Here is a 20969-nt window from a genome sequence, read left to right as displayed (position 1 = left end):
TCTGTGACCAGTTAAACCCTTGCTCTGCTCCGCAATTTCCTGTGGCACAGAACATCTCTGCAAACGCAAGGTTGAGTTTTTTTTTTTTCTTTTTCCCTCCCCCTCAATTCTCTGCAGAAGAAACAGCAAAACGAATTAGAGGGGAAAGAAATCACTTTGAAGCGGCGAGATTAAAAATAATGGGCATTTAAATACGTTTAAAATTAAGCTGCTTTTAAACTCCCCTTGTACAGCCCGGGAGTCCATAAAGTGTCACAGGACAAGAACTGCTGGAGCAGCTGGGGCGATTCCAGGACTCGTGGGAGATGCTCCCAAAAAAACCTCGGAGGGAAGGAGCTGAACACCTCCACGAATCCCTCAGGAGGGGCAGATCCCTCTCTGTGACAGGGACAGGACCAGGGAATGATTTTCAGGATGTCTGGCTGTGTATCCATCCACATCCTGACCTCCAGGATAGGGACACAAAGGTCTGGAGCAGGAGCTGACACAAGCGTTCGATGGTGAGGATTTTCCCTTCTCCACTCTAAAAGGATGAAGAGGTGACATCGAAACCCTCTGGATCTTGTCCAGGGAGAATGGAATTCCATCATTCCTGGATCCCACAGGGAGAAGTTTCTCTCCCACTGCCCTCGGTCCTCTCCGAGCGCCCCGAAGGGCTCTCACCTTTCCCGTGGGATGTTTCTATCGTCCACGTGCAGTTCAGGTTGTTGGGATAAAAATCAGGGAAGCCCGGGGAGAGGATGGTGCCACTGGAGCCACGGATGTAGCCACCACAGAGCGCTAAAAACACAAAAAAAAAAAGGAGAGGAAGAGTTCAGTAATCCAGGGCCTTTCACAAGCTGGAAGGAAAACGGAAAACCAAAACCCAGCACAGGAAAATCCAACAAAAGAGATTGATCAACCCAAACCCAGTCAACCCAAACTGGGTTCTGTTGGCCAAAATCCAGCAAAATTCATAGATTGACTCACCAAAACCCGCCCAAATATATTAATTAAAACCTCTGGGAGTTTTCCAGCTGCTGCTTTGGCAGTGAAAAGGAGAGGAAGAGTTCAGTAATCCAGGATCTTTCACAAACTGGGAAGAAAATGGAAAACCAAAACCCAACAGAGGAAAATCCAACAAAAGAGATTGATCAACCCAAACTGGGTCAACCCAAACTGGGTTTTGTTGGCCAAAATCCACCAAAATTCATGGACTGACCCACCAAAACCCATCAAAACACATTAACTAAAACCTCTGGGAGTTTTCCAGCTGCTGTTTTGGTAATGAAAAGGAGAGGAAGAGTTCAATAATCCAGGATCTTTCACAAGATGGGAGGAAAACGGAAAACCAAAACCCAAGAGAGGAAAATCCAACAAAAGAGACTGCTCAACACAAACTGGGTCAAAATCCGGCAAAATTCATGGACTGACCCACCAAAACCCATCAAAATACATTAACTAAAACCTCTGGGAGTTTTCCAGCTGCTGTTTTGGCAGTGAAAAGGAGAGGAAGAGTTCAATAATCCAGGATCTTTCACAAGATGGGAGGAAAACGGTAAACCAAAACCCAAGAGAGGAAAATCCAACAAAAGAGACTGCTCAACCCAAACCCAGTCAACCCAAACTGGGTTTTGTTGGCCAAAATCTCCCCAGATGCACGGACGGAATGCCGCCGGGAGCTTTCCAGCCGCCGCCTGGGCAGTGGATCCGCACGGGAAGGGCGCGCAGAGGTTTCCTCACCCTCGCAGCTGGGCAGGGGCCGGCTCCACTGGAAGTTGGGCTCGCACTCCAGGGCCTCGCTGTCGCTCAGGGTGTAGCCGGGGTCACAGCTGAAGGTCACCAGCGCTCCCACGTAGAAATCGTTGCCGTGGCGCTGCCCGTTGACCGGGATCCCCGGGTCCAGGCAGTGGTCGGACTGCAGCTTCACGGCTGCGGGACAAAGCAGCGGCTGCGTCACAGCGCCCAGCTCAGCACAAGTCCTGCTGGTTATCCCCAAAGTCAGAAAGGGAGAGAGGGAATTCCCCGGGTGAGGGGATGGAGAGAGGAAAAGCCTCAAAGTGAGAGGATGGAGAGAGGGAAATCCCTCAAAGTGAGAGGATGGAGAGAGGAAAATCCCCAAAGTGAGAGGATGGAGAGGGGAAAATCCCCAAAGTGAGAGGATAAAATGGAGAGAGGAAAAGCCTCAAAGTGAGAAGAAAGGAAGAGAATGAAATCCCAATAGTGAGAGGACAGAGAGAGGAAAAGCCTTTCAAAGTGAGAGGATGGAGACAGGAAAAGCCTCAAAGTGAGAGGATGGAGAGAGGAAAATCCCCAAAGTGAGAGGAGGAAATGGAGAGATGAAAATCCCAAACTTGAGAAGACGGAGAGAGGGAAATCCCTGAGATGAGGGGATGGAGAGAGGGAATTCCACCAAGAGAGGGGAGGAAATGGAGAGAGGAAAATCCCAAAAGTGAGAGGATGAAGAGGGGAAAATCCCAAAAGTGAGAGGAGGAAATGGAGAAAGGAAAATCCCCAAAGAGAGAGGTTGAAATGGAGAGAGGGTAATTCTAAAAGTGAGAAGATGGAGAGAGGAAAACCCCCAAAAGTGAGGGGAGGAAATGGAGAGAGGAACTGGTATGGGATTCTTGGGCCTGTCCTGCTCAGGGCCAGGAGTTGGACTCCACGACCCCTGTGGGATCCAACTCTGGATATTCCGATTCTGTGAGCTCAGCTCCGCCTCCTAAAATCAAGAATATCCTGTAGCTGCTAAAATAAAAGTAAAAAGCTTCTACAAACAACCAGAGGGGGGATGGCTTCAGATTGGAAAAGGGGAGATTTGGGTGGGATATTGGGAAGGAATCCAAACCATAAGGGTGAGGAGGGGCTGGAATAGCATTCCAGAGAAGCTGTGGCTGCCTCATCCCTGGAAGTGTCCAAGCTTGGACAGGGCTTGGAGCACCCTGGAGCTGTCCCTGCCTGTGGGTTTTAAGCTCCCTTCCAGTGTGGGATCCCAGGAAAGTGGATTCCCACTGAGCACTGTGCCTGGCACAGGGAAAAGGGACCCAGGGCGAGGCCGTGGTGCTGCTGGAGACCGGGGAATTCCAGGGAATTCCAGGGAATTCCATGGACAAGGTGGCCTTACTCTCGTATCGGATCTGGAAGCCGATGTCGGAGTGGCTCTTGTCCGTGGTGAAGAGGAGGTAGAGGTGGTTGCTGGTGCTGATCAGGAACTGGGGCACCTGCGTGCCGTCGTAGACCCCGATCAGGGGCGAGGAGTAGGAGCGGCCGTCCCGCACCTCCAGGGTGTCGTAATTCACCTCTGTCTTGAACCTGGAAGGGACACGAGGAAAATGAAACCCCCAGCACTGCTGCCTTCTCCTGATTTCAGTCCTGGAAGCACCACGGGGGCAGGGGTGGGTCCTTCCTGCTTGCTTGCAGTTGGGGTGTTTTTTGGGGATCCTTCTCCTGCTGAGCCCCACCAGGTTCTCCAGCCCTAAAACGTTACCCAGGTGCTGAGGAGCAAATGGAACAGGGCTGAGAGAGCCAGGGAGCCCCCAGATGTCACAGCAGTGGCAGCAGTGACAGCTCCTCTCCGCTCCCTGGGGCGCTCCTGGCACCGCCAGGAATCCAATTTTCAGGATATCTGGATTTATATCCAGCTACATCCCCGTGCCTCCTGAACAAGCCCTCCCACACAGCCGGCCCCGGGGCCAGCAGAGCACAGCCCTCCAACACTGCCAGGAAATCCAGGGCAAGCCAAAAATCCCAGCATTCCCAAGCCAGCGCTCCCTGCTGCACCCAAGGAATGTGTGGGAGCCCAGCCCCCCAAAAACGTGTCTAAAACACCCCCGACAATGAGCAGGAGGGGTTCAGACACAACCATTCCCACCTCTCCTTCCCCAGCGCTGAGTTTTAATTCCCTGCCGGGAGCTCAGAAATAAGAAAAATGAGAAGGGAGAAGCTCGGAGCCGGACGCGACGTGGAGCAGCTCATCCCCTTCTCTTGGCCGCACCTTGGAATCACCAAAAAACCCCAAACCCAGGGAATTTGGGGGCTGCCCGTGGTGGTGAGCACCTGTCAAAGGTGATCTTGATGGGGTAGCCCGGCTGGGCCTCGATGACCCAGGCACAGCTCAGCGAGTCCTTGTAGAAGCCCGGCCAGCCCGGGGACAGGATGGTTCCGCTGGGTGACGTCAGGTGGCCCCCACAGGGTGCTGGGGACACAAAAAGGACACAAATCACACAATTACCCGGGCTGGAAAAGACCTTCAGGCTCGTCCAGCCTGACAATGCCGATGCCACCACTAAAGCACCTCGCTGAGAGCCACGTCTGTGAAATTGGGGTGAACGAAACGCCCCGGAGCCGCAGCACCGAGAGACGTCCCTGCCACCCTGGGGTTTTTTGATTTTCTTTAAAGCTTTCTACTTGTTCACAAGATGAAGTTAATTTCTTTAGTTTCTGCACAATATTAGGAGCGGCGTTTCGCTTTTCTTACGCATGGGAACATCAACAAACGTTTTGTTTTCCTTCCCTGTCCTTTGTTTACATATTTCTAGCTTGAAAATAATGTTAATTGACGGCTGGTCTGGCCAGTGCGGTGAAGGGGTAGTAACCCCAGAAACTAATCCACAACCAGACCCACAAATGTGTAAAAATAAAAGAAATGAACAGGCTGGCCCCCTCTGCTTGGGGAGCAGCTCTGCACTGCAGACTTCGTGTCTCCGCGTTATCGCTTTGCGCGCGGCTACCGCACGTCCCCACCCCTGAAACCCCTTCCCTGCATTTCTGTCCCCCCCATTCCAGTTAAAAATCCCCAGGGCCGGTTGGAAAACCAACATGAACTGCTCAGAAATTGCTCCAAACGCAGACAGTGTCCCCCCGGGAGCCGGCAGGGCTGACCTTGGGCCCGGCTCGGAGGGGACGGGGTGTAAAATAACGATGGGATGTAAAAGCAGAGGAAACTGCAAGGTCACTCGTGTTTCAGGTGCCAGGAAAAAAAAAAAAAAAATCTCTCCCAGCCCTGCTAATTGAGTCGTGGCTTTGCAACCTCGAGGGACGTCCCCAGAGCAGGGCATTAATTCCACACCCTGGTCCCCAGTGCCACCAGCAGGAGCTGCAGGCGCTTTATTGCATTTTTCCGGGCAAAGGATGCCGGGGCTGAGGGACCAGGGACACAAAAACCCCACAGCCCGCAGGAAAAAAAAGAAAAAAAACCAACAACCTGCCAGGTTTTGTGACCCAATGTCACCCTGGAGGTGCCCCAAAATGTGCCAAAGCTCCCCTGCTGCTCTCTGCTGAAGGGTGGCAGATGAAAGTCATTTGATCTCAGCCGGCTCCAAAGCAATTATTTTTTCCTTTCTGCCCCAAAGCTGCATCGTCTCCTGTCAGGATTTTCCATCCTTTTCTCTGTCCCCTTCGTTCCCATTAATTTTTTTTTTTTTTTTTCAAGTGCTGAGCAGGACTTTAGATCTCTGGGCTTTTCTCCTCGCTTAAAAAGGGTAATTAAAACTTCCAGAGCGAAGGGTGAGTCAAAGAAATCGCCAGAGTGATCAGGAGAAGGCAGAAGGTTATCAAATATAGAAGTTGATTAAAAGTATATTATTTCATGAATGTTTCCCTTCCATACTTAAAAACATGTAAATTTAAAGGCTCGTGCTTTGAAAGTAACGGGAGCCCTGAATTAAACCTACAATTTGTCAGGAGCAAAATTATGTAAGAATACAGAAAGTCCAGCTTCTTATTCGATAAAAGCTGTTGAAGACAATTGATTCCTTCCTTCAGCCCCAAAGACAATGGCCAGGATCTCGCAATTCCTGCTGCTCAGGCAATGAAGGGCCAATTACTCCAATTATTTCTCAATATTCCAGGGCTGTTTCTCAAGAGCTCAGCACTTGTTATTCAAATTGCTGCAAATACCAGAGCAAGGCATCGCTTCAGCTGAGAACACTGGGCACGGGGAGATTTTCAGTCCTAATGAGCTCCTTCTTCACTTCTCCTTTGCAGAGGAGAGGCTTGAAAGTCCTCAAAAAAAAAAGCTTTGAAATCTGAATTAAAGCCTTTAATTCAGCCCAGCTCCCCCCATGGCAGCGCTGGCTGTTGTGAGATGCCAGGAGATGGAAATGCAGAATTTCTGCCTCTCATCTGCCAGAGCCCGGTGACAGAACTTCTGTCATTACAGAAATATCAGGTATTTTACATGGATCAAAAAACAGGATGGGAAAACATCACCCTGGATCTTCCAGTCCCTGTTTCATTCCCTCCCTGGCAGGAGCAGCAGGGAAGCTTTGAGTCATCACTAAACCAGAACCTTTTATTATTATTATTATTATTATTATTATTGCGATTGTTATTAGAAAAACACCTGTTGTTAACAAGAACTGATCATCAGATCATCAAAGGAATGCAATAAAAATACTTCCCCAGCGTTCATTTAACACAAAAAAAAAAAAAAAAAAATTGGAAAATAAAGGGAGCTCAGGAATATTTGAACTGAAACTTCCTCCCCAGCAAACTCCTCTGTGCAGACAGCACCTTCCAGAGGCGTGGAAAATCCTGGAAGGTGTTGGCTGGACAATGTGGAGTGTGAGAGAGACCCTGGCAGGCAGAACCCTGACTCTGGATCCCAAAAGGCTGCAAAAGTCCCCCCAAAATCTCTGTCCCTGCAGGAATGTTCACCTGGAGAAGAGGAAAAGAAGAGAAAGAGGAGAAGAAGAAGCGGAAGAGGGGAAGAGAGGGATCTCTCTCAGAGGGCTGGGAATGTTCACCAGGAGAAGAGAAGCTCCAGGGAGAGCTCAGAGCTCCTTCCAGACACTAAAGGGGCTCCAGGAGAGCTGGAGAGGAACTGGGGACAAGGGATGGAGGGGCAGGACACAGGGAATGGCTTTGAACTGGAAAAAGGGAGATTTGGAGATATCGGGAAGGAATTCCTGGCTGTGGGGGTGGGGAGGGGCTGGGATGGAATTCCCAGAGCAGCTGTGGCTGCCCCTGGATCCCTGGAAGTGTCCAAGGCCAGGCTGGACAGGAGCAGCCTGGGATGGTGGAAGTGTCCCTGCCCATGGGAAGAGAGGAAATGGGATCTTTAACACCCCTCACACCCCAAACCATGCCAGGACTCTCTGTTGGGATCTTTAACACCCCAAACCATCCCAGGACTCCCCTTTGGGATCTTTAACACCCCAAACCACTCCAGGACTCCCTGTTAGGATCTTTAACACCCCAAACCATCCCAGGACTCCCCACTGGGATCTTTAACACCCCAAACCATCCCAGGACTTCCCACTGGGATCTTTAGCATCCCAAACCATCCCAGGACACTCTGTTGGGATCTTTAACACCCCAAACCATCCCAGGACTCCCCTTTGGGATCTTTAACATCCCAAACCATGCCAGGACTCCCCTTTGGGATCTTTAACACCCCAAACTATCCCAGGACTCTCCATTGGGATCTTTAACACCCCAAACCATCCCAGGACTCCCCTTTGGGATCTTTAACATCCCAAACCATCCCAAGACTCTCCGATGGGATCTTCAACACCCCAAACCATCCCAGGACACTCTGTTGGGATCTTTAACACCCCAATCCATGCCAGGACTCCCCTTTGGGGTCTTTAACACCCCAAACCATCCCAGGACTCCCCGTTGGGATCTTTAACCCCGCTCCCACGCCAGGGCTCCGCGCCGGGCCGGGGCTCACCCTCGCAGCGCAGCACAGCGTTGTCCCACACCACGTTCCCCTCCTGCAGGACGCAGGTGACGGTCTCGGCGCCGTGGGTGCGGATGAAGCCCTCGTCACACAGGAAGGACACGGAGCTGCCCAGCTGCAGGCTGTCCCCAAAACGCTTCCCGTTCACCGGCACGCCGGGGTCCGGGCACTCGTTGTGCCGGAACGCTGGGAGGAGAGAAAAGGAAGAGAAAAAGAGGAGAAAAAGAAGAGAAAAAGAAGAGAAAAAGAAGAGAAAAAGAAGAGAAAAAGAAGAGAAAAAGAAGAGAAAAAGAAGAGAAAAAGAAGAGAAAAAGAAGAGAAAAATGTCCCCATGCTCCATTATATTATATACAGTATATCCCAGGCTATATTATATTACATTACATGATATTACATTATATGCCATGTTCCATGATATTATATTATATATATCCCATGTTCCATACTATACTATATTACATTACATTATATTATATTTTATATATATTAATATATTATATTACATTACATTATATTACATTACATTATATTACATTTTATATAAATCCCATGCTCCATTATATCATATATAATCCACATAATAAATTATAAATCTACAACAGACAAACATCTATCCTTCAATAAATAAAACTTCTTTTTTTTTTCCCCCCACCCTTAATTTCATCTTTTTAGGCAGACCTCCCTCCCCCCCCCCCAAAAAAAAATAAACCCAAAAAGCATCTCCGCTCACTGGTGAAGGTGATGTTGAAGCCTCTCTTCTCCATGGAGTGGTCGGTCTGGAACTCCAGCCTGGCCACGTGGCCGCTGCTGGTCAGCGAGGAGGGGATGTGGCTCCCCGAGAAGGTGCCCAGCACGGGGGACTCGGCCGTGCCCCCGTCCTTGACGGCCAGGAAGTCGAACTGGGGCTCCACGTCGAAGTCGTTGAAGGCCAGGTGGATCCTGCTCTCGGGGTTGGCGATGATGAGCCACACGCAGTGCAGGCTGCTCCCGTACTCCTCGGGGTAGTTGGGGGACAGCACGATGCCCGACGGGCTGGTGAAGTTGAAAAAGCAGGAAACTGCAAAGGGAAAAGTGAAGTCAGCCCCGGAGATATCCCTGCCCTGGGGTGTTCCCACGAATTCCTGCTCCCAGCACCGCCCCAGGAGCGAGCTCCGTTCACCAGGGGTCAGTGGTTTATCTGCAGGGGGGGAAAAAAAGAGATTTCCAGGCTGCCAGAGCCCACTGAGAGAACTTCTGGCATCGTATAAATATCAGACATTTCACCTGGATCGAAAACCAGGAGGGGAAAACCCCACCCTGGCTCTTCCATCAGCTCCCTTCCATTCATCCTTTAATTCCCTCCCTCACAGGAGCAGCAGGGAAGCTTTTGGTCACCACTAAATCTAGATCTTTTGGTCACCACTGAATCAGAATCTTTTGGTCACCACTAAACCAGAACATTTTGGTCATCATTAAATCAAAATCTATTGGTCACCACTAAATCCGAATTTTTTACTATTTGGATAAGAAAAACGCCCGCTCTTTTGGATTTTGGGTGGCTTTGCCACTCTCCAGTCCCTTCCAGGTTTCTTTAACAGCAGCGAGAAAACACCTCTTTAGGTGGGACCTGGCATTTTCCAGGCGAACTCTCTTCCCTGTCCCCTCAGAAAAGCCTCCCAAGAATCCGGTGGGTGCCTCGAGCTGGTACAAAACAAAACCAGCACTAAACCAGCCAGGTTCTGCCTCGGCATTTTTTGCTGTGGCCACAGCCCAGCACATCCCACAGAGCCTGGAGCAGGGAAGCAGCTCAGGCGCCCTGCCGCTGTCCCTCTGTCCCCCACGGGTGACACATCCATCCCCAGGCTGCTGCAGACTCCTCGGGGCTGGCTCACAATAAAATCTGCCCTTCCCACCTGCCCAGTTCATTTTTTTTCCCCCCCACCCCGTGCTCCTGTCCAGATTCACCCACTGCATTCATCAAACTCCATCCACAGCACGCCCATCCCACCGGGAATGTTTGAGGGACACAGCCAAACGGAGTCCTTGGAAAAGGGCCTGGGAGTTAATTTGCTCTGTTTGTGTCCTTGGGAAGTCGTTTACCCCCGGCTGAGCACTGGGAGGTGCTGGAACAGCCCAAGAGCATTCCCAAGTGTCAGGGATCGGGACAAACCAGAGGAATCTGCAGCCCCGGGGTGGAGGGGAAGCTCTTCCCACCACAAATAAACCCCCGGCTTCTGCTGGTTCCCCAGGAAAGAGGCACCGTTGCCCCGGGAATAATTAAAACCAGGCTTAAATCAGAGCTGAGGGTAAGAGCGTGCATGAAAAACGCTCCAGCTCTCCGGGGCTTCAATCCATCCCAAGGCCCATTAATTTGGCAAGGCAAGGCTGCCTCTGAAGTGCTACCTGCCCAAACTTTGGGATGTTTTATGTCTGGATGCTTTGCTCATCCTTTTTCCCCACCGCCACCCTTGGTAAAACCCATTATTGGGAACATCCATCTCCCTAATTCCTGGCACGGAGGATGAGCCTGGCTTGGGGCTGGCATTCAGACAATTATTTGGATCACTGCTCTGCCTCCCCTCCGTTATTTTCCCTCTGTCTCCCCTCACCGCTTAATGGGCTGGGATCAAATAATTCGGACGTTCCCGTGATGTTACCAAGGCCGTTCCCCACTCTCAGCCACAAAGAGAGCAGATTAAAGAGAAAACAAACTGCGAAACATCCCCAGGATTTTTTTTTTTCTTTTTTTTTGGCTCTCTCTCTCTACCAGACACTGAAATATCAGGGGATGCTGTCAAATAATTCTGTCAGCATAAGCACGGTGTAATCTGCCTCAGGAAAATTGAAAATAAATGCCTTGGCACCCAGGGAAATGTCTCAGCTGCAGGGATGAGGTGTCTCCTCTAAATTTTTAAATCCAAGGGGGTGAATTAGCATTCAGCCAGGACCTCCAGCAGCCCGGCAAGAGAGAGGTGCAGTCGCCAGATCAGAAAATAAAACAACAAAGGACTTGCTGACAAAGGGGAGAGGAGCAGAGCGAGGGAAGAATATAAAATTAACCTTTGCCAGATAAAACAAAGCGACAGATTAAAGAGGCGCTGATAAAAAAACCCATATATATATATATATAAATCCCTTCGAAGAGTCTCCACTGCAGGGAAGTAAATGAGGGTTTTGATTTTCCTTAAGATCAGCAAGGAGAAAGGCGAGTTGGAGCTGGAGGACCAACAAGCTGTGGCCAGGAAAAAGCTCTCCTTGATGGAGAGGAGAGCTGGAATCACATTCCAGAGGGGAACATCCAGCCCAGGAGGACACAAGGTCCATGAACAAGAGCATGGTGTCTGTGAGATGATGGTTTTCTTCATCTTGTGAAGGAGAGGAGGTTTTTCCTGGCTGTGGAAGGTTTTTCCTCATTGTAGAGGGAGATTTTTCCTCATTGTGGAAGGTTTCTCCTCACTGTGAAAAGAGATTTTTTCCTCACTGTAGAAGGAAGTTTTTCCTCACTGTAGAAGATTTTTCCTCACCATGGAAGGACATTTTTCCTCACTGTGGAAGATTTTTCCTCACTGTGGCAGGAGGTTTTTCCTCACTGTAGAAGGAGGTTTTTCCTCACTGTGGAAGATTTTTCCTCACTGTAGAAGATTTTTCCTCACCGTGGAAGGAGGTTTTTCCTCACCATGGAAGGACGTTTTTCCTCACCGTGGAAGGAGGTTTTTCCTCACCGTGGAAGGAGGTTTTTCCTCACCGTGGAAGGAGGTTTTTCCTCACCGTGGAAGGAAGTTTTTCCTCACCATGGAAGGAGGTTTTTCCTCACCGTGGAAGGAGGTTTTTCCTCACCGTGGAAGGAGGTTTTTCCTCACCGTGGAAGGAGGTTTTTCCTCACCATGGAAGGAGGTTTTTCCTCACCGTGGAAGGAGGTTTCAGCTCTGCCTCTGGGATCCACGTCAGCCTCCCTGGAGCTGGACACTGGGATAAACCAGGAGCCGTTTAACAGCAGGCAAGGCCAGGCTGCCAGGAGGAGGATGACGGCAGCAGGAAAGGTGGGAGACAGCCCAGCTCCACCTGTCTGGAGCTGCTGGAGCATCCCAAAGAGCCCTCGGCAGCAGGAGTCACCCCCAGCACGACAGAGGCCAGCGCTGCTGCCTGCAGCCGTCCATCAGCCGGGCTGGGAGCAGCCAGGGTAATCAATTAATATTTATTATCCTTGTTAAATGCCAGGAGAGGTCACTTCGTGATGTGCACAGCACGGGGAGGGGGGCTGTTTACAAAGCTGATTCAGTCAATAATCCTTAATATTTGTCAAAAAATTTGTATTTGTCAATAACCGTTATCGCTGACCAAAGGCGATGAGAAAAACGCATTTATTAAATGCAGAATAAATCAGAGCAGACACAGAGCAGCGAGACCACGTCAGGAACGAACCAGCACGGGGAATTGTTCGAGTTGTCACGAGCAGCATCAGGATTCTGCCTTGGCCTAGAGCAGTGAAACAATGAAGGAGCAGCTCCTTGGTTCTTCCCTTCGGAGGGGGACATGGATGTGAGGACGTGGATGTGAGGACATGGATGTGAGCACGGATCAGGAGAAGTTCCTGCAGCTCTCTTCTCTTCTCTTTTCTCTTCTCAAGTTGTTTTTTCTCTTTTATTCTTCCTGCCGCAGATCCTGTCTCCTCCCAGACCATCTCTCTTCTCCCGTTCCTGACACCAGACTCTCCATCCCTGCTGATCCTGCAGGGGAATCCAGGGCTGATCCCAAGGAGAGGTCACACCATGGGAGCAGGAAAGGCACCGGGGTCAGGAGCTGAAAACCGAGCAAGGAATCACCGGGATAACTGCAGTTTCCATGGAAACAATACCAAATTCCTGACTTTCCTCTCCGTTTTTAGATCCTGCTCCCACAGACTCTGACCTCTTGGGAGGGAGCTGGGAGACAGGAGTGGATTTTCTGCTTTGCATTTCCTTTTTTTTCCAAAAAATCCTTCCTCTGGGCAGAACTCGGTGATGGCCTGGAAAAGCAGGAGCTCAGCAGGAGCCTGATTAATGCCCAGCATTCCAGGGCTGGAAACTCAGCTGGGCAAGAAAAGTGCTTTACATTTTGTATTTTCCTCTTTCTGTATCTGTTATTCCAAGGAGGGGGAAAAAAAAAAAAAAAATAAAATCCGCATCTGGTGGTGCCTTTTCCTCCTGAAACCACCACAGGGCAAGCGGGAGGCGAGGGAAGGAGTTTGGAGCAAAATGAACTGGGAGCTTTCTGTTATTTCAGAGCACCAAAACCCAGCTCAGGACTGCAGGTATGAGGAGAGGAATGAAAACCAGGCAGGTTTTGGGGAAGAAAATCCTGAGGAAAATATCACTGAATTTAAAATAGATGTGCAGGGAAGAGCAGGTTTCACTGCCACCCACTCCAGCAGGAGCAGGGCTGGGCTTTGGGAAGAAGATGAAGTTTTTCAAAACCTTACTGGGAGCTGCTGATCCAGCCAGGGACCCTGCAGCCATCCGGGATGTGCCCCCAAGGCTGCTGCACCAAGATCCTCCCCCGAGTTCCCACGATTTCCCACGGAACTCCTCCTCTCCCAGCAGCCTCCCTGGGGAATTTTCGCCGTGGCCACAAGAAGGTGGAAGTTTGTGGCCATTTTCTCGGTCCAAAAAAAGCCTCGTGGTGCTGTTGGGGTTTGGGCTCTGCCAAGCGCTGCACCCAGCTCCTGCAGGGCTGGGGGTTGTCCCACACATTCCCGATCCCATAAACGCACGAGGGACGAGTGCTGACCCCCCTTGGAGACCCCAAAAGGTGTGGGGTGAGGGCAGCTGCTGCTTGGCCCTCGCCTCCAGCTCTGCTCGCGGGGAGCAGCAGGAAGATCCCAAAAAAATAAACTCGGCCCCATCCAACTCCGCCCCAGCAGCGGGAACGTCCCAGTGCAGCCTCCTGAAACCCCAACCAGCGTGTGGAGGGTTAAACGAGGCAGGAATAGAACGGGAAATTCTCCAAGGCATGGGGGAAATGGGAATGGGGAATGGGGGAAATGGGAATGGCAGGAATAACTGGAATGTTGATGAAAACACTTATCCCAAATCCATTAAAATATGCCCAGCAGTGAACACATTTATGCCCAATCCATGAATGCAACCATCCCCAATCCATTCAAACAGTCCCAGGAATGACCACATTTATCCCCAAACCCATTCAAACATTCCCAGGAACAACCACATTAATCCCAAACCCAAATCAAACATTTCCAGAAATGAACGTGTTCCACTCAAACATTCCCAGGAATGAACACGCCTATCCCCAAACCCCAACACTCCCGGGAATGAACTGATTTACTCCCAGATGGAATCAAACATTGCCAGGAATGAATACACGTGCTCCCAAATCCATTCAAACGTCCCCAGGAATGAACGGGTTTATCCTCAATCCATTCAAACATTCTCAGGAATGACCACGTTTATCCCAAACCCAAACAAACATTTCCAGAAATGAACATGTTCCATTCAAAGCTTCCCAGGAATGAAAAGATTTATCTCCAAATCCATTCAAACACTCCCAAGAATGACCACATTTATCCCAAACCCAAACAAACATTTCCAGAAATGAATGCGTTTGCTCCCAAACCCAAACATTCCCAGGAGTGACCACATTTATCCCAAATCCATTCAAACATTCCCAGGAATGACCACGTTAATCCCAAACCCAAACATTTCCAGAAGTTAATGTGTTTGTTCCCAAACCCATCCAAACATTCTCAGGAATGAACAGATTTACCCCCAAACCCAAACATTCCCAGGAATGACCACGCTAATCCCAAACCCAATCAAGCATTCCCAGGAATGACCACATTCATCCCAAAACCAAATCAAACATTCCCAGGAATAAACAGATTTATCCCAAAACCAAATCAAACATTCCCAGGAATAAACAGATTTATCCCAAAACCAAATCAAACATTCCCAGGAATAAACAGATTTATCCCAAAACCAAATCAAACATTCCCAGGAATGAAGAGATTTATTCCCAAACCCAAACATTCCCAGGAATGAAGAGATTTATTCCCAAACCCAAACATTCCCAGGAATGACCACGTTAATCCCGCAACTCTGCTGAGCGACGCCAACCACCCCAACCCCACTGGGCTCAGTGCAGAACCTCCTCTTCCCCACGATTTTTTTGGGACAAATCCCCTCCTTTTACTCCCCCACCGCTGAATTCCCTGCCAAACACGCGACGGGTCCAGAGAACCTGGATTTCCCAAGCCTGATCCCGACAAACTGCACCAGAAATTCCGGCAATTCCATGGAACGACTCTCCCAGGAATGGCAGAGGGCACCTAAACCAAGGCAGGAACGCTGCCTTCACCAGGCCCCAGGTGGTGATGATTTTTTTGGCAAATTTGCCCAATTTTGGCGTTTGTTGTCGCTCCTGGTGCCACAATCACCCCCCAGGGAACAGGACGGCGCTGCCTGGCACGGGTCAAACACCCGGAGAGAAACCACGGGATGAAAACTTGGGAATGGCAGGAGGAGCGGGGAAGGGCAGAACAAGGATCCTTGTAAGATTCTCTCCCTGCAGAACCAGCACCAGGAGCACCAGGGCCCTGCTCTTTCTGTCAAATAAACCTCGGGAAGCGAAGTCTGGGGGCCTCCCACTGCAACTAAAATGAGATTTATTTTTTATTTTTCCTCTACTCCACACAAGAATGTTTGAACAGCAATTCCCACCCTGGATTTGGAGGTTTTTGGCAGCTCTGGAATATCTCTCTCCCTCACTGCATCCTCCATTCTCAGTGAGAGCAACCCCAGAGCTGGAATTACAGAGCTGATCCTCTGTTTATAAAGGGAATAATCTCCCCAGCCGCAGGAATTTTCAGCTGGAATACTCTACCCCCAAATCAGAGCACAAAGGGTTTTCCTTCAGGGATATTTATCCAATGCCCCCCGAGCCCGTTTTGCTGAGGAGAAGGAACAAACTCCGGACAAAATCGAGTTCTGGGTGTGGAACTGCCCTGGCCTGTGGCAGACACCGCATTCCCCAGCCCCGGAAATGCCATTTGTAAAGACAGCAACAGAACCACGGAGCTGATTCCAGCAGGGCAGGATGGTGCAGGACAGAGAGAAGAAGATAAATCATCACCCACAGCCAGACACTCAAATTGTACTGAAGAACACCCAAACTGCACAAGAATAAACACCCAGACACACAAATTTAACAGGAGCAGACACCCAGACACAAAAATTGTACTGAGAAACACCCAAACTGTACAGGAATAAACACCCAGACACACAAATGGAATAGGAACAGACATCCAGACACAAAAATTGTACAGAGAAACACCCAAACTGCACAGGAATAAACACCCAGACACACAAATTTAACAGAAACAGACATCCAGACACAAAAATTGTACAGAAACAAACATTCAGACACCCACACTGAACAGAAACAGACACCCAGACATCCAAATCCCACAGGAACAAACACCCAGGCAGCCAAATTGTACCGAAATAAACACCCAGACACACAAATTTAACAGGAGCAGACACCCAGATACAAAAATTGTACTGAGAAACACCCAAACTGCACAGGAATAAACACCCAGACACACAAATGGAACAGGAACAGACATCCAGACACAAAAATTGTACTGAGAAACACCCAAACTGTACAGGAATAAACACCCAGACACACAAATGGAATAGGAACAGACATCCAGACACAAAAATTGTACAGAGAAACACCCAAACTGCACAGGAATAAACACCCAGACACACAAATGGAACAGGAACAGACATCCAGACACAAAAATTGTACAGAAACAAACATTCAGACACCCACACTGAACAGAAACAGACACCCAGACATCCAAATCCCACAGGAACAAACACCCAGGCAGCCAAATTGTACCAAAATAAACACCCAGACACACAAATTTAACAGGAGCAGACACCCAGACACAAAAATTGTACTGAGAAACACCCAAACTGTACAGGAATAAACACCCAGACACACAAATGGAACAGGAACAGACTCCCAGACACAAAAATTGTACAGAAACAAACATTCAGACACCCACACTGAACAGAAACAGACACCCAGACATCCAAATCCCATAGACACAAACACCCAGGCAGCCAAATTGTATCGAAATAAACACCTAGACACTCCTATTGAACAGGAACAGACACCCAGACACTCAAATGGAACAGGAACAAACACCCAGATCCACACAATTGCACAGAAAACAGCCATCCAGACACTCAAATTGAACAGAAACAAACACCCAGGCACACAAATCCCACAGGAAAAAACACCCAGGCACACAAATTGAACAGAAAACACACCCAGACACACAAATTTTACAGGAGCAGACACCCAGACTGTTGACATTTCACGGGAGCAAACACCCAGACACCCGTATTTAAGAGGAACACAAGCCCAGACACCCAAAAAACAACCAGACTCTCAAATCCCACAGGAATAACACACACCAGACCCCCAAATTTCACAGAAGCAAATCCCCAGACCCCAAATTTCACAGAAGAAAATCCCCAACCCCCAAATTTCACAGAAGCAACCCCCCCCGACCCCTAAGCCACAGAACAAACCCCAGCTCAGCACACCCCGAGGCCAGGGCTGCAGATTCCCAGGATCCAGAGGGACCTGGGAACGCCCCTGAGCACCCCCAAAGGCCAGGGACACCTTGCTGGGGCGTGGGGACAGGAACCCCACACCGAGCGCGGTGGCAGAGCCCCAGTGTCCCCTGGGGGCTCAGGGACACGGTGACAACAGAGGCCGAGGAGGGAGATGTGGGATCACAAAGCCAGGCAGGAATTTGGGGCCCTTGGCATCAGCAGAGGGGTGACAGGAACGGTTTGTGCTGCTTTGCCCATGGAAACCACAGGAAAGGAGCTGTTCCCAAGGAATCCTGCCTGCTCCCACCTCCTGCTCCAGATCCCAGCTCCCAAATGCCTGCTCAGCTCCTACTCCCAAATCCCTACCCCCAACTCCTGCTCCCAAATGCTTTCTCCCAAATCCCTGCTCCCAAATCCCAGCTCCTGCTCCCAAATTCTTTCTCCCAAATCCCTGCTCCCCAAATCCAGCTCCTCAAATCCCTGCTCCCAAATCCCAGCACCCAACTCCTGTTCCCCAAACTCTTTCTCCCAAATCCTTGCTCCCCAAATCCCAGCTCTCAAATCCCTGCTCCCCAGATTCTTTTTTTTCCAAATCCCAGCTCTCAACTCTTGCTCCCAAATCCCTGCTCAACTCCTCCTCCCAATCCCAGCTCCCATTTCCTGTTCCCCAAATTCTTTCTCCCAAACCCCTGTTCCCCAAATCCCTGCTCAACTCCTGCTCCCCAAATTCTTTCTCCCAAATCCCTGTTCCTCAGCTCCTGCTCCCCAAATTCTTTCTCCCAAATCCCAGCTCCATCTCCAGCTGCCCCTGGCACACACCAGAGGCTCTGGACTGTTCCACAATCCCAACCAGCAGCTCACAAACGGGGTTCCCTCATTTCCCTGCACTGTTCCACAATCCCAACCAGCGGCTCACAAACGGGGTTCCCTCATTTCCCTGGATTGTTCCCGGGGTTCCCTCATTTCCCCACCTCACATCCGATGGTCTCCCAACATTTCCCACCCGGAATTCAGACACGTTTTGTCCCGTGACCTCTCCTGCTCCACAGTAAATCGGGGTGAAGGTCTAGAGGGGGCTCTGGGACATTTCCCCAGCGCCCGTTGATCCACGAATACCCCAAGAGCCGCAGAGAACAGATCACACTGGAATTACTGTGACTGAAAGATTCCTGCCGTGCTTTGCGTGGATGGGGCTTGATTTGAATCCTGCTTTACCAAAAACTCTCCCTCCTCTCCTGCTGTGACCCAGTTCCGTCGCCCTGAGCACAAACCCACGGGTTTTACTCTCACTCCTGACTCTCAGCACGAACCTCGACTACACCAAGTTGTCCAAAGTCACCTGAAATTCTGGGAAATTAAAAGGAAAAACCAGCACAGAACCAGTCTAACACCTCCCAGATGATCAGGGGAAACTCCAATATTTTGCAGCTGATTTGCTTACAAAGAAAAAAAAACCCCACCAAACAGGAAGGGAGGGATGGCACCTGGAAAAGGCAGGCTCAGAGGAATTGTTTCCTTTCCCCAGGCATTTCTGCGAGCTTAAATCAGCGTTTGGAAAGAAAGGCACTGACTTCAAACTGGTTTTCCCCCTTCTCCATTGCCCCCAGTTCTCTCCCAGCTCCTCATCCAGCTCTGCAGGATCTGGTTTTGCCACCCCCAGCTCCATCCTTTTCATGGATCAGCTCCTGCCACAGTGGGTTTCCACCGGAATCTCACCCAGGCTGTCACCTGCACTCCTAAAAACAACATTCCTGCTTTTTTCCCCTCTCCATTCTCCCCTCCCTCGAGTGGGTTTTCTTCTCCTGATTTATTTTTTTGGGCTCAGTCTCGCTCCCCTGCACCACAGACCCGGATTTCAACAGAGCCAACAAAGCAGAAAAGGAGGTAAAAAGAAGAGTGAGGCTGTCACCAGCTGGGGAACACAGAGCTCCTGCCGGGATCGTGGCAGTGCCCAAACCCAGGCAGGTCCTGTCAGGGCAATAAAGCAAATTGCCCAATGTATCTACAGAGGACACCGAGAGCACGAAAACCCCGCGGGGACTGTGCAGGAAGTCCCATTTCCACCCCCAAAAAGGGATCCTGAGCCGCCACGGAGAGCAGGACACCCCAAACGTGCTGAGAAATCGGGCAACAAATGCAGAACCGAGGCCCAGCAGGAGGGAGCCTGGAGAGCGTCGGATCATCGGGGGCCAAAAACAGAAACCGGGTTTAAATCTTGAATTTGTCTGAGCCACAGCTACCAAGGACTGATCTTCCCTGAGGGCAGGGAGAGCCCAGCACAGCCCAGATCTCCCTCAGCAAACAGAATCCAGGTTTAAATCGTGGATTTGAAGGACTTTGAGACACCTGAGCGTGTCCAGAGGAGGCAGCGAGGCTGGTGAGGAGCACAAACCCTGTGAGGAGCGGCTGAGGGAGAAAAGGAGGCTCAGGTGTGACCTCATCCCTCTCCACAGCTCCCTGAGAGGTGGCTGTGACAGCTGGGGTTGGGCTCTTTCTCCAGGCAGCACTGACAGAACGTGAGGACCTTGAGCTGCACCAAGGGAAATACAGGTTGGGTATTAGGAAGAAGTTTTTACAGAAAGGGTGCTAAAGTCCTGGAATGGTCTGCCTGGGGAGGTGGTGCAGTCACCATCCCTGGATGTGTTTAAAGGAAGATTGGATGTGGCACTGGGTGCCGTGGTTTAGTGCAGGTGTCAGGGCTGGGTTGGACTCGATGGTCTTGGAGGGCTCTTCCTACCCAGCGATTGTGTGATTGTGTGTGAGTCTGTGAGATTCTCTGTGATTCCGTGAGATTCTCTGTGATTCTGTGAGATTCTGTGATTCTGAGATATGGCCGTGTCCTGTCTGTGCCACAGCCACCAAGTGTGCACCCAGGACACAGGGCACTGTGGATTTAATTAGCGCGGTCAGTCTGATCACCAAGACGCCTTGGCAAGAACAAACAGAGCTTTGAAGATTACAAGAAGATGGGATCAAGGCTGACACAAGGAAAAGAAGATTGAAGCAACCTCTGCAAGCAAGAGATGTAAAATGTACAAGTTTGTCTGTGTGATGTTTAACCTAAGCATTGTAGTAAAAAATTACTAGCCTTCCGAGAATGAGAAAGAAGCACTTGGAGTTCACAGGAAAAAACAAATTCTGACCACCAATCACAGACTGATTTCCCCTCAGGGCAGGGCGAGCCCAGCACAGCCCAAACCTCCCGCAGCAAACAGAACCCAGGTTAAAACCTCGAATTTAGCCACGTCCTGTCCGTGCCACAGCCACCAAGGACCGATTTCCCTCCAGGGCAGGGCAGGGCAGGGAGAGCCCAGCACAGCCCAAATCTCCCTCTGCTCACCCCTGCTCTGCCCGGGGAAGAGCCCAAACCTCTCCCCAAGCTGCTGAAGGTGCCGCGGCGCGGGTGCCACCAGCGCGGGGTCCCCTCGGGGGACGACGGGGCGCTGCCCCGGAGCTCCTGGCCGCACTTACAAACACACACGGGTTTCTGAGCAGACCACTGGCTGCTCTTTTGGCAGGTTATGCTTTTGTGGCCCTTCAGCTCGAAGGCAGGCTGGCACTCGAAGTGCAGAGTGTCCCCGTGGCGGAAGGTGGAGCCTTGTCTGCGGCCAAAGGCGGGGACGCCGGGGTCACCACAGCTGCCCTGGTCGATCTCTGGAAGAAAGAACATGGAGTTTGGGTGTGAGGAAGGGGCTGGAAGAGAG

General features: G+C 50.5%; 1 protein-coding gene across 1 annotated transcript in view; it reads right to left on the bottom strand.

The window, feature by feature from the left end:
* CSMD2 (CUB and Sushi multiple domains 2) overlaps positions 1–20969 on the bottom strand; it is a 242166-nt gene that overhangs the window by 70273 nt on the left and 150924 nt on the right. Inside the window, exons 14-20 of the mRNA XM_040085973.1 lie at positions 20737–20919; positions 8394–8720; positions 7655–7849; positions 4036–4174; positions 3104–3291; positions 1723–1911; positions 664–780 (exon numbers count right to left, since the gene is read on the bottom strand). Of these exons, the coding sequence (XP_039941907.1) occupies positions 664–780; positions 1723–1911; positions 3104–3291; positions 4036–4174; positions 7655–7849; positions 8394–8720; positions 20737–20919 (1338 nt within the window). The remainder of the gene's footprint in view (positions 1–663; positions 781–1722; positions 1912–3103; positions 3292–4035; positions 4175–7654; positions 7850–8393; positions 8721–20736; positions 20920–20969) is intronic.

This window comes from Hirundo rustica, chromosome 25 (assembly GCF_015227805.2).
Source record: "Hirundo rustica isolate bHirRus1 chromosome 25, bHirRus1.pri.v3, whole genome shotgun sequence".
Classification (NCBI taxonomy): Eukaryota; Metazoa; Chordata; class Aves; order Passeriformes; family Hirundinidae; genus Hirundo; species Hirundo rustica.
The sequence above is the reverse complement of the archived record's forward strand: the minus strand, read 5'-3'. Positions and strand labels throughout refer to the sequence as shown.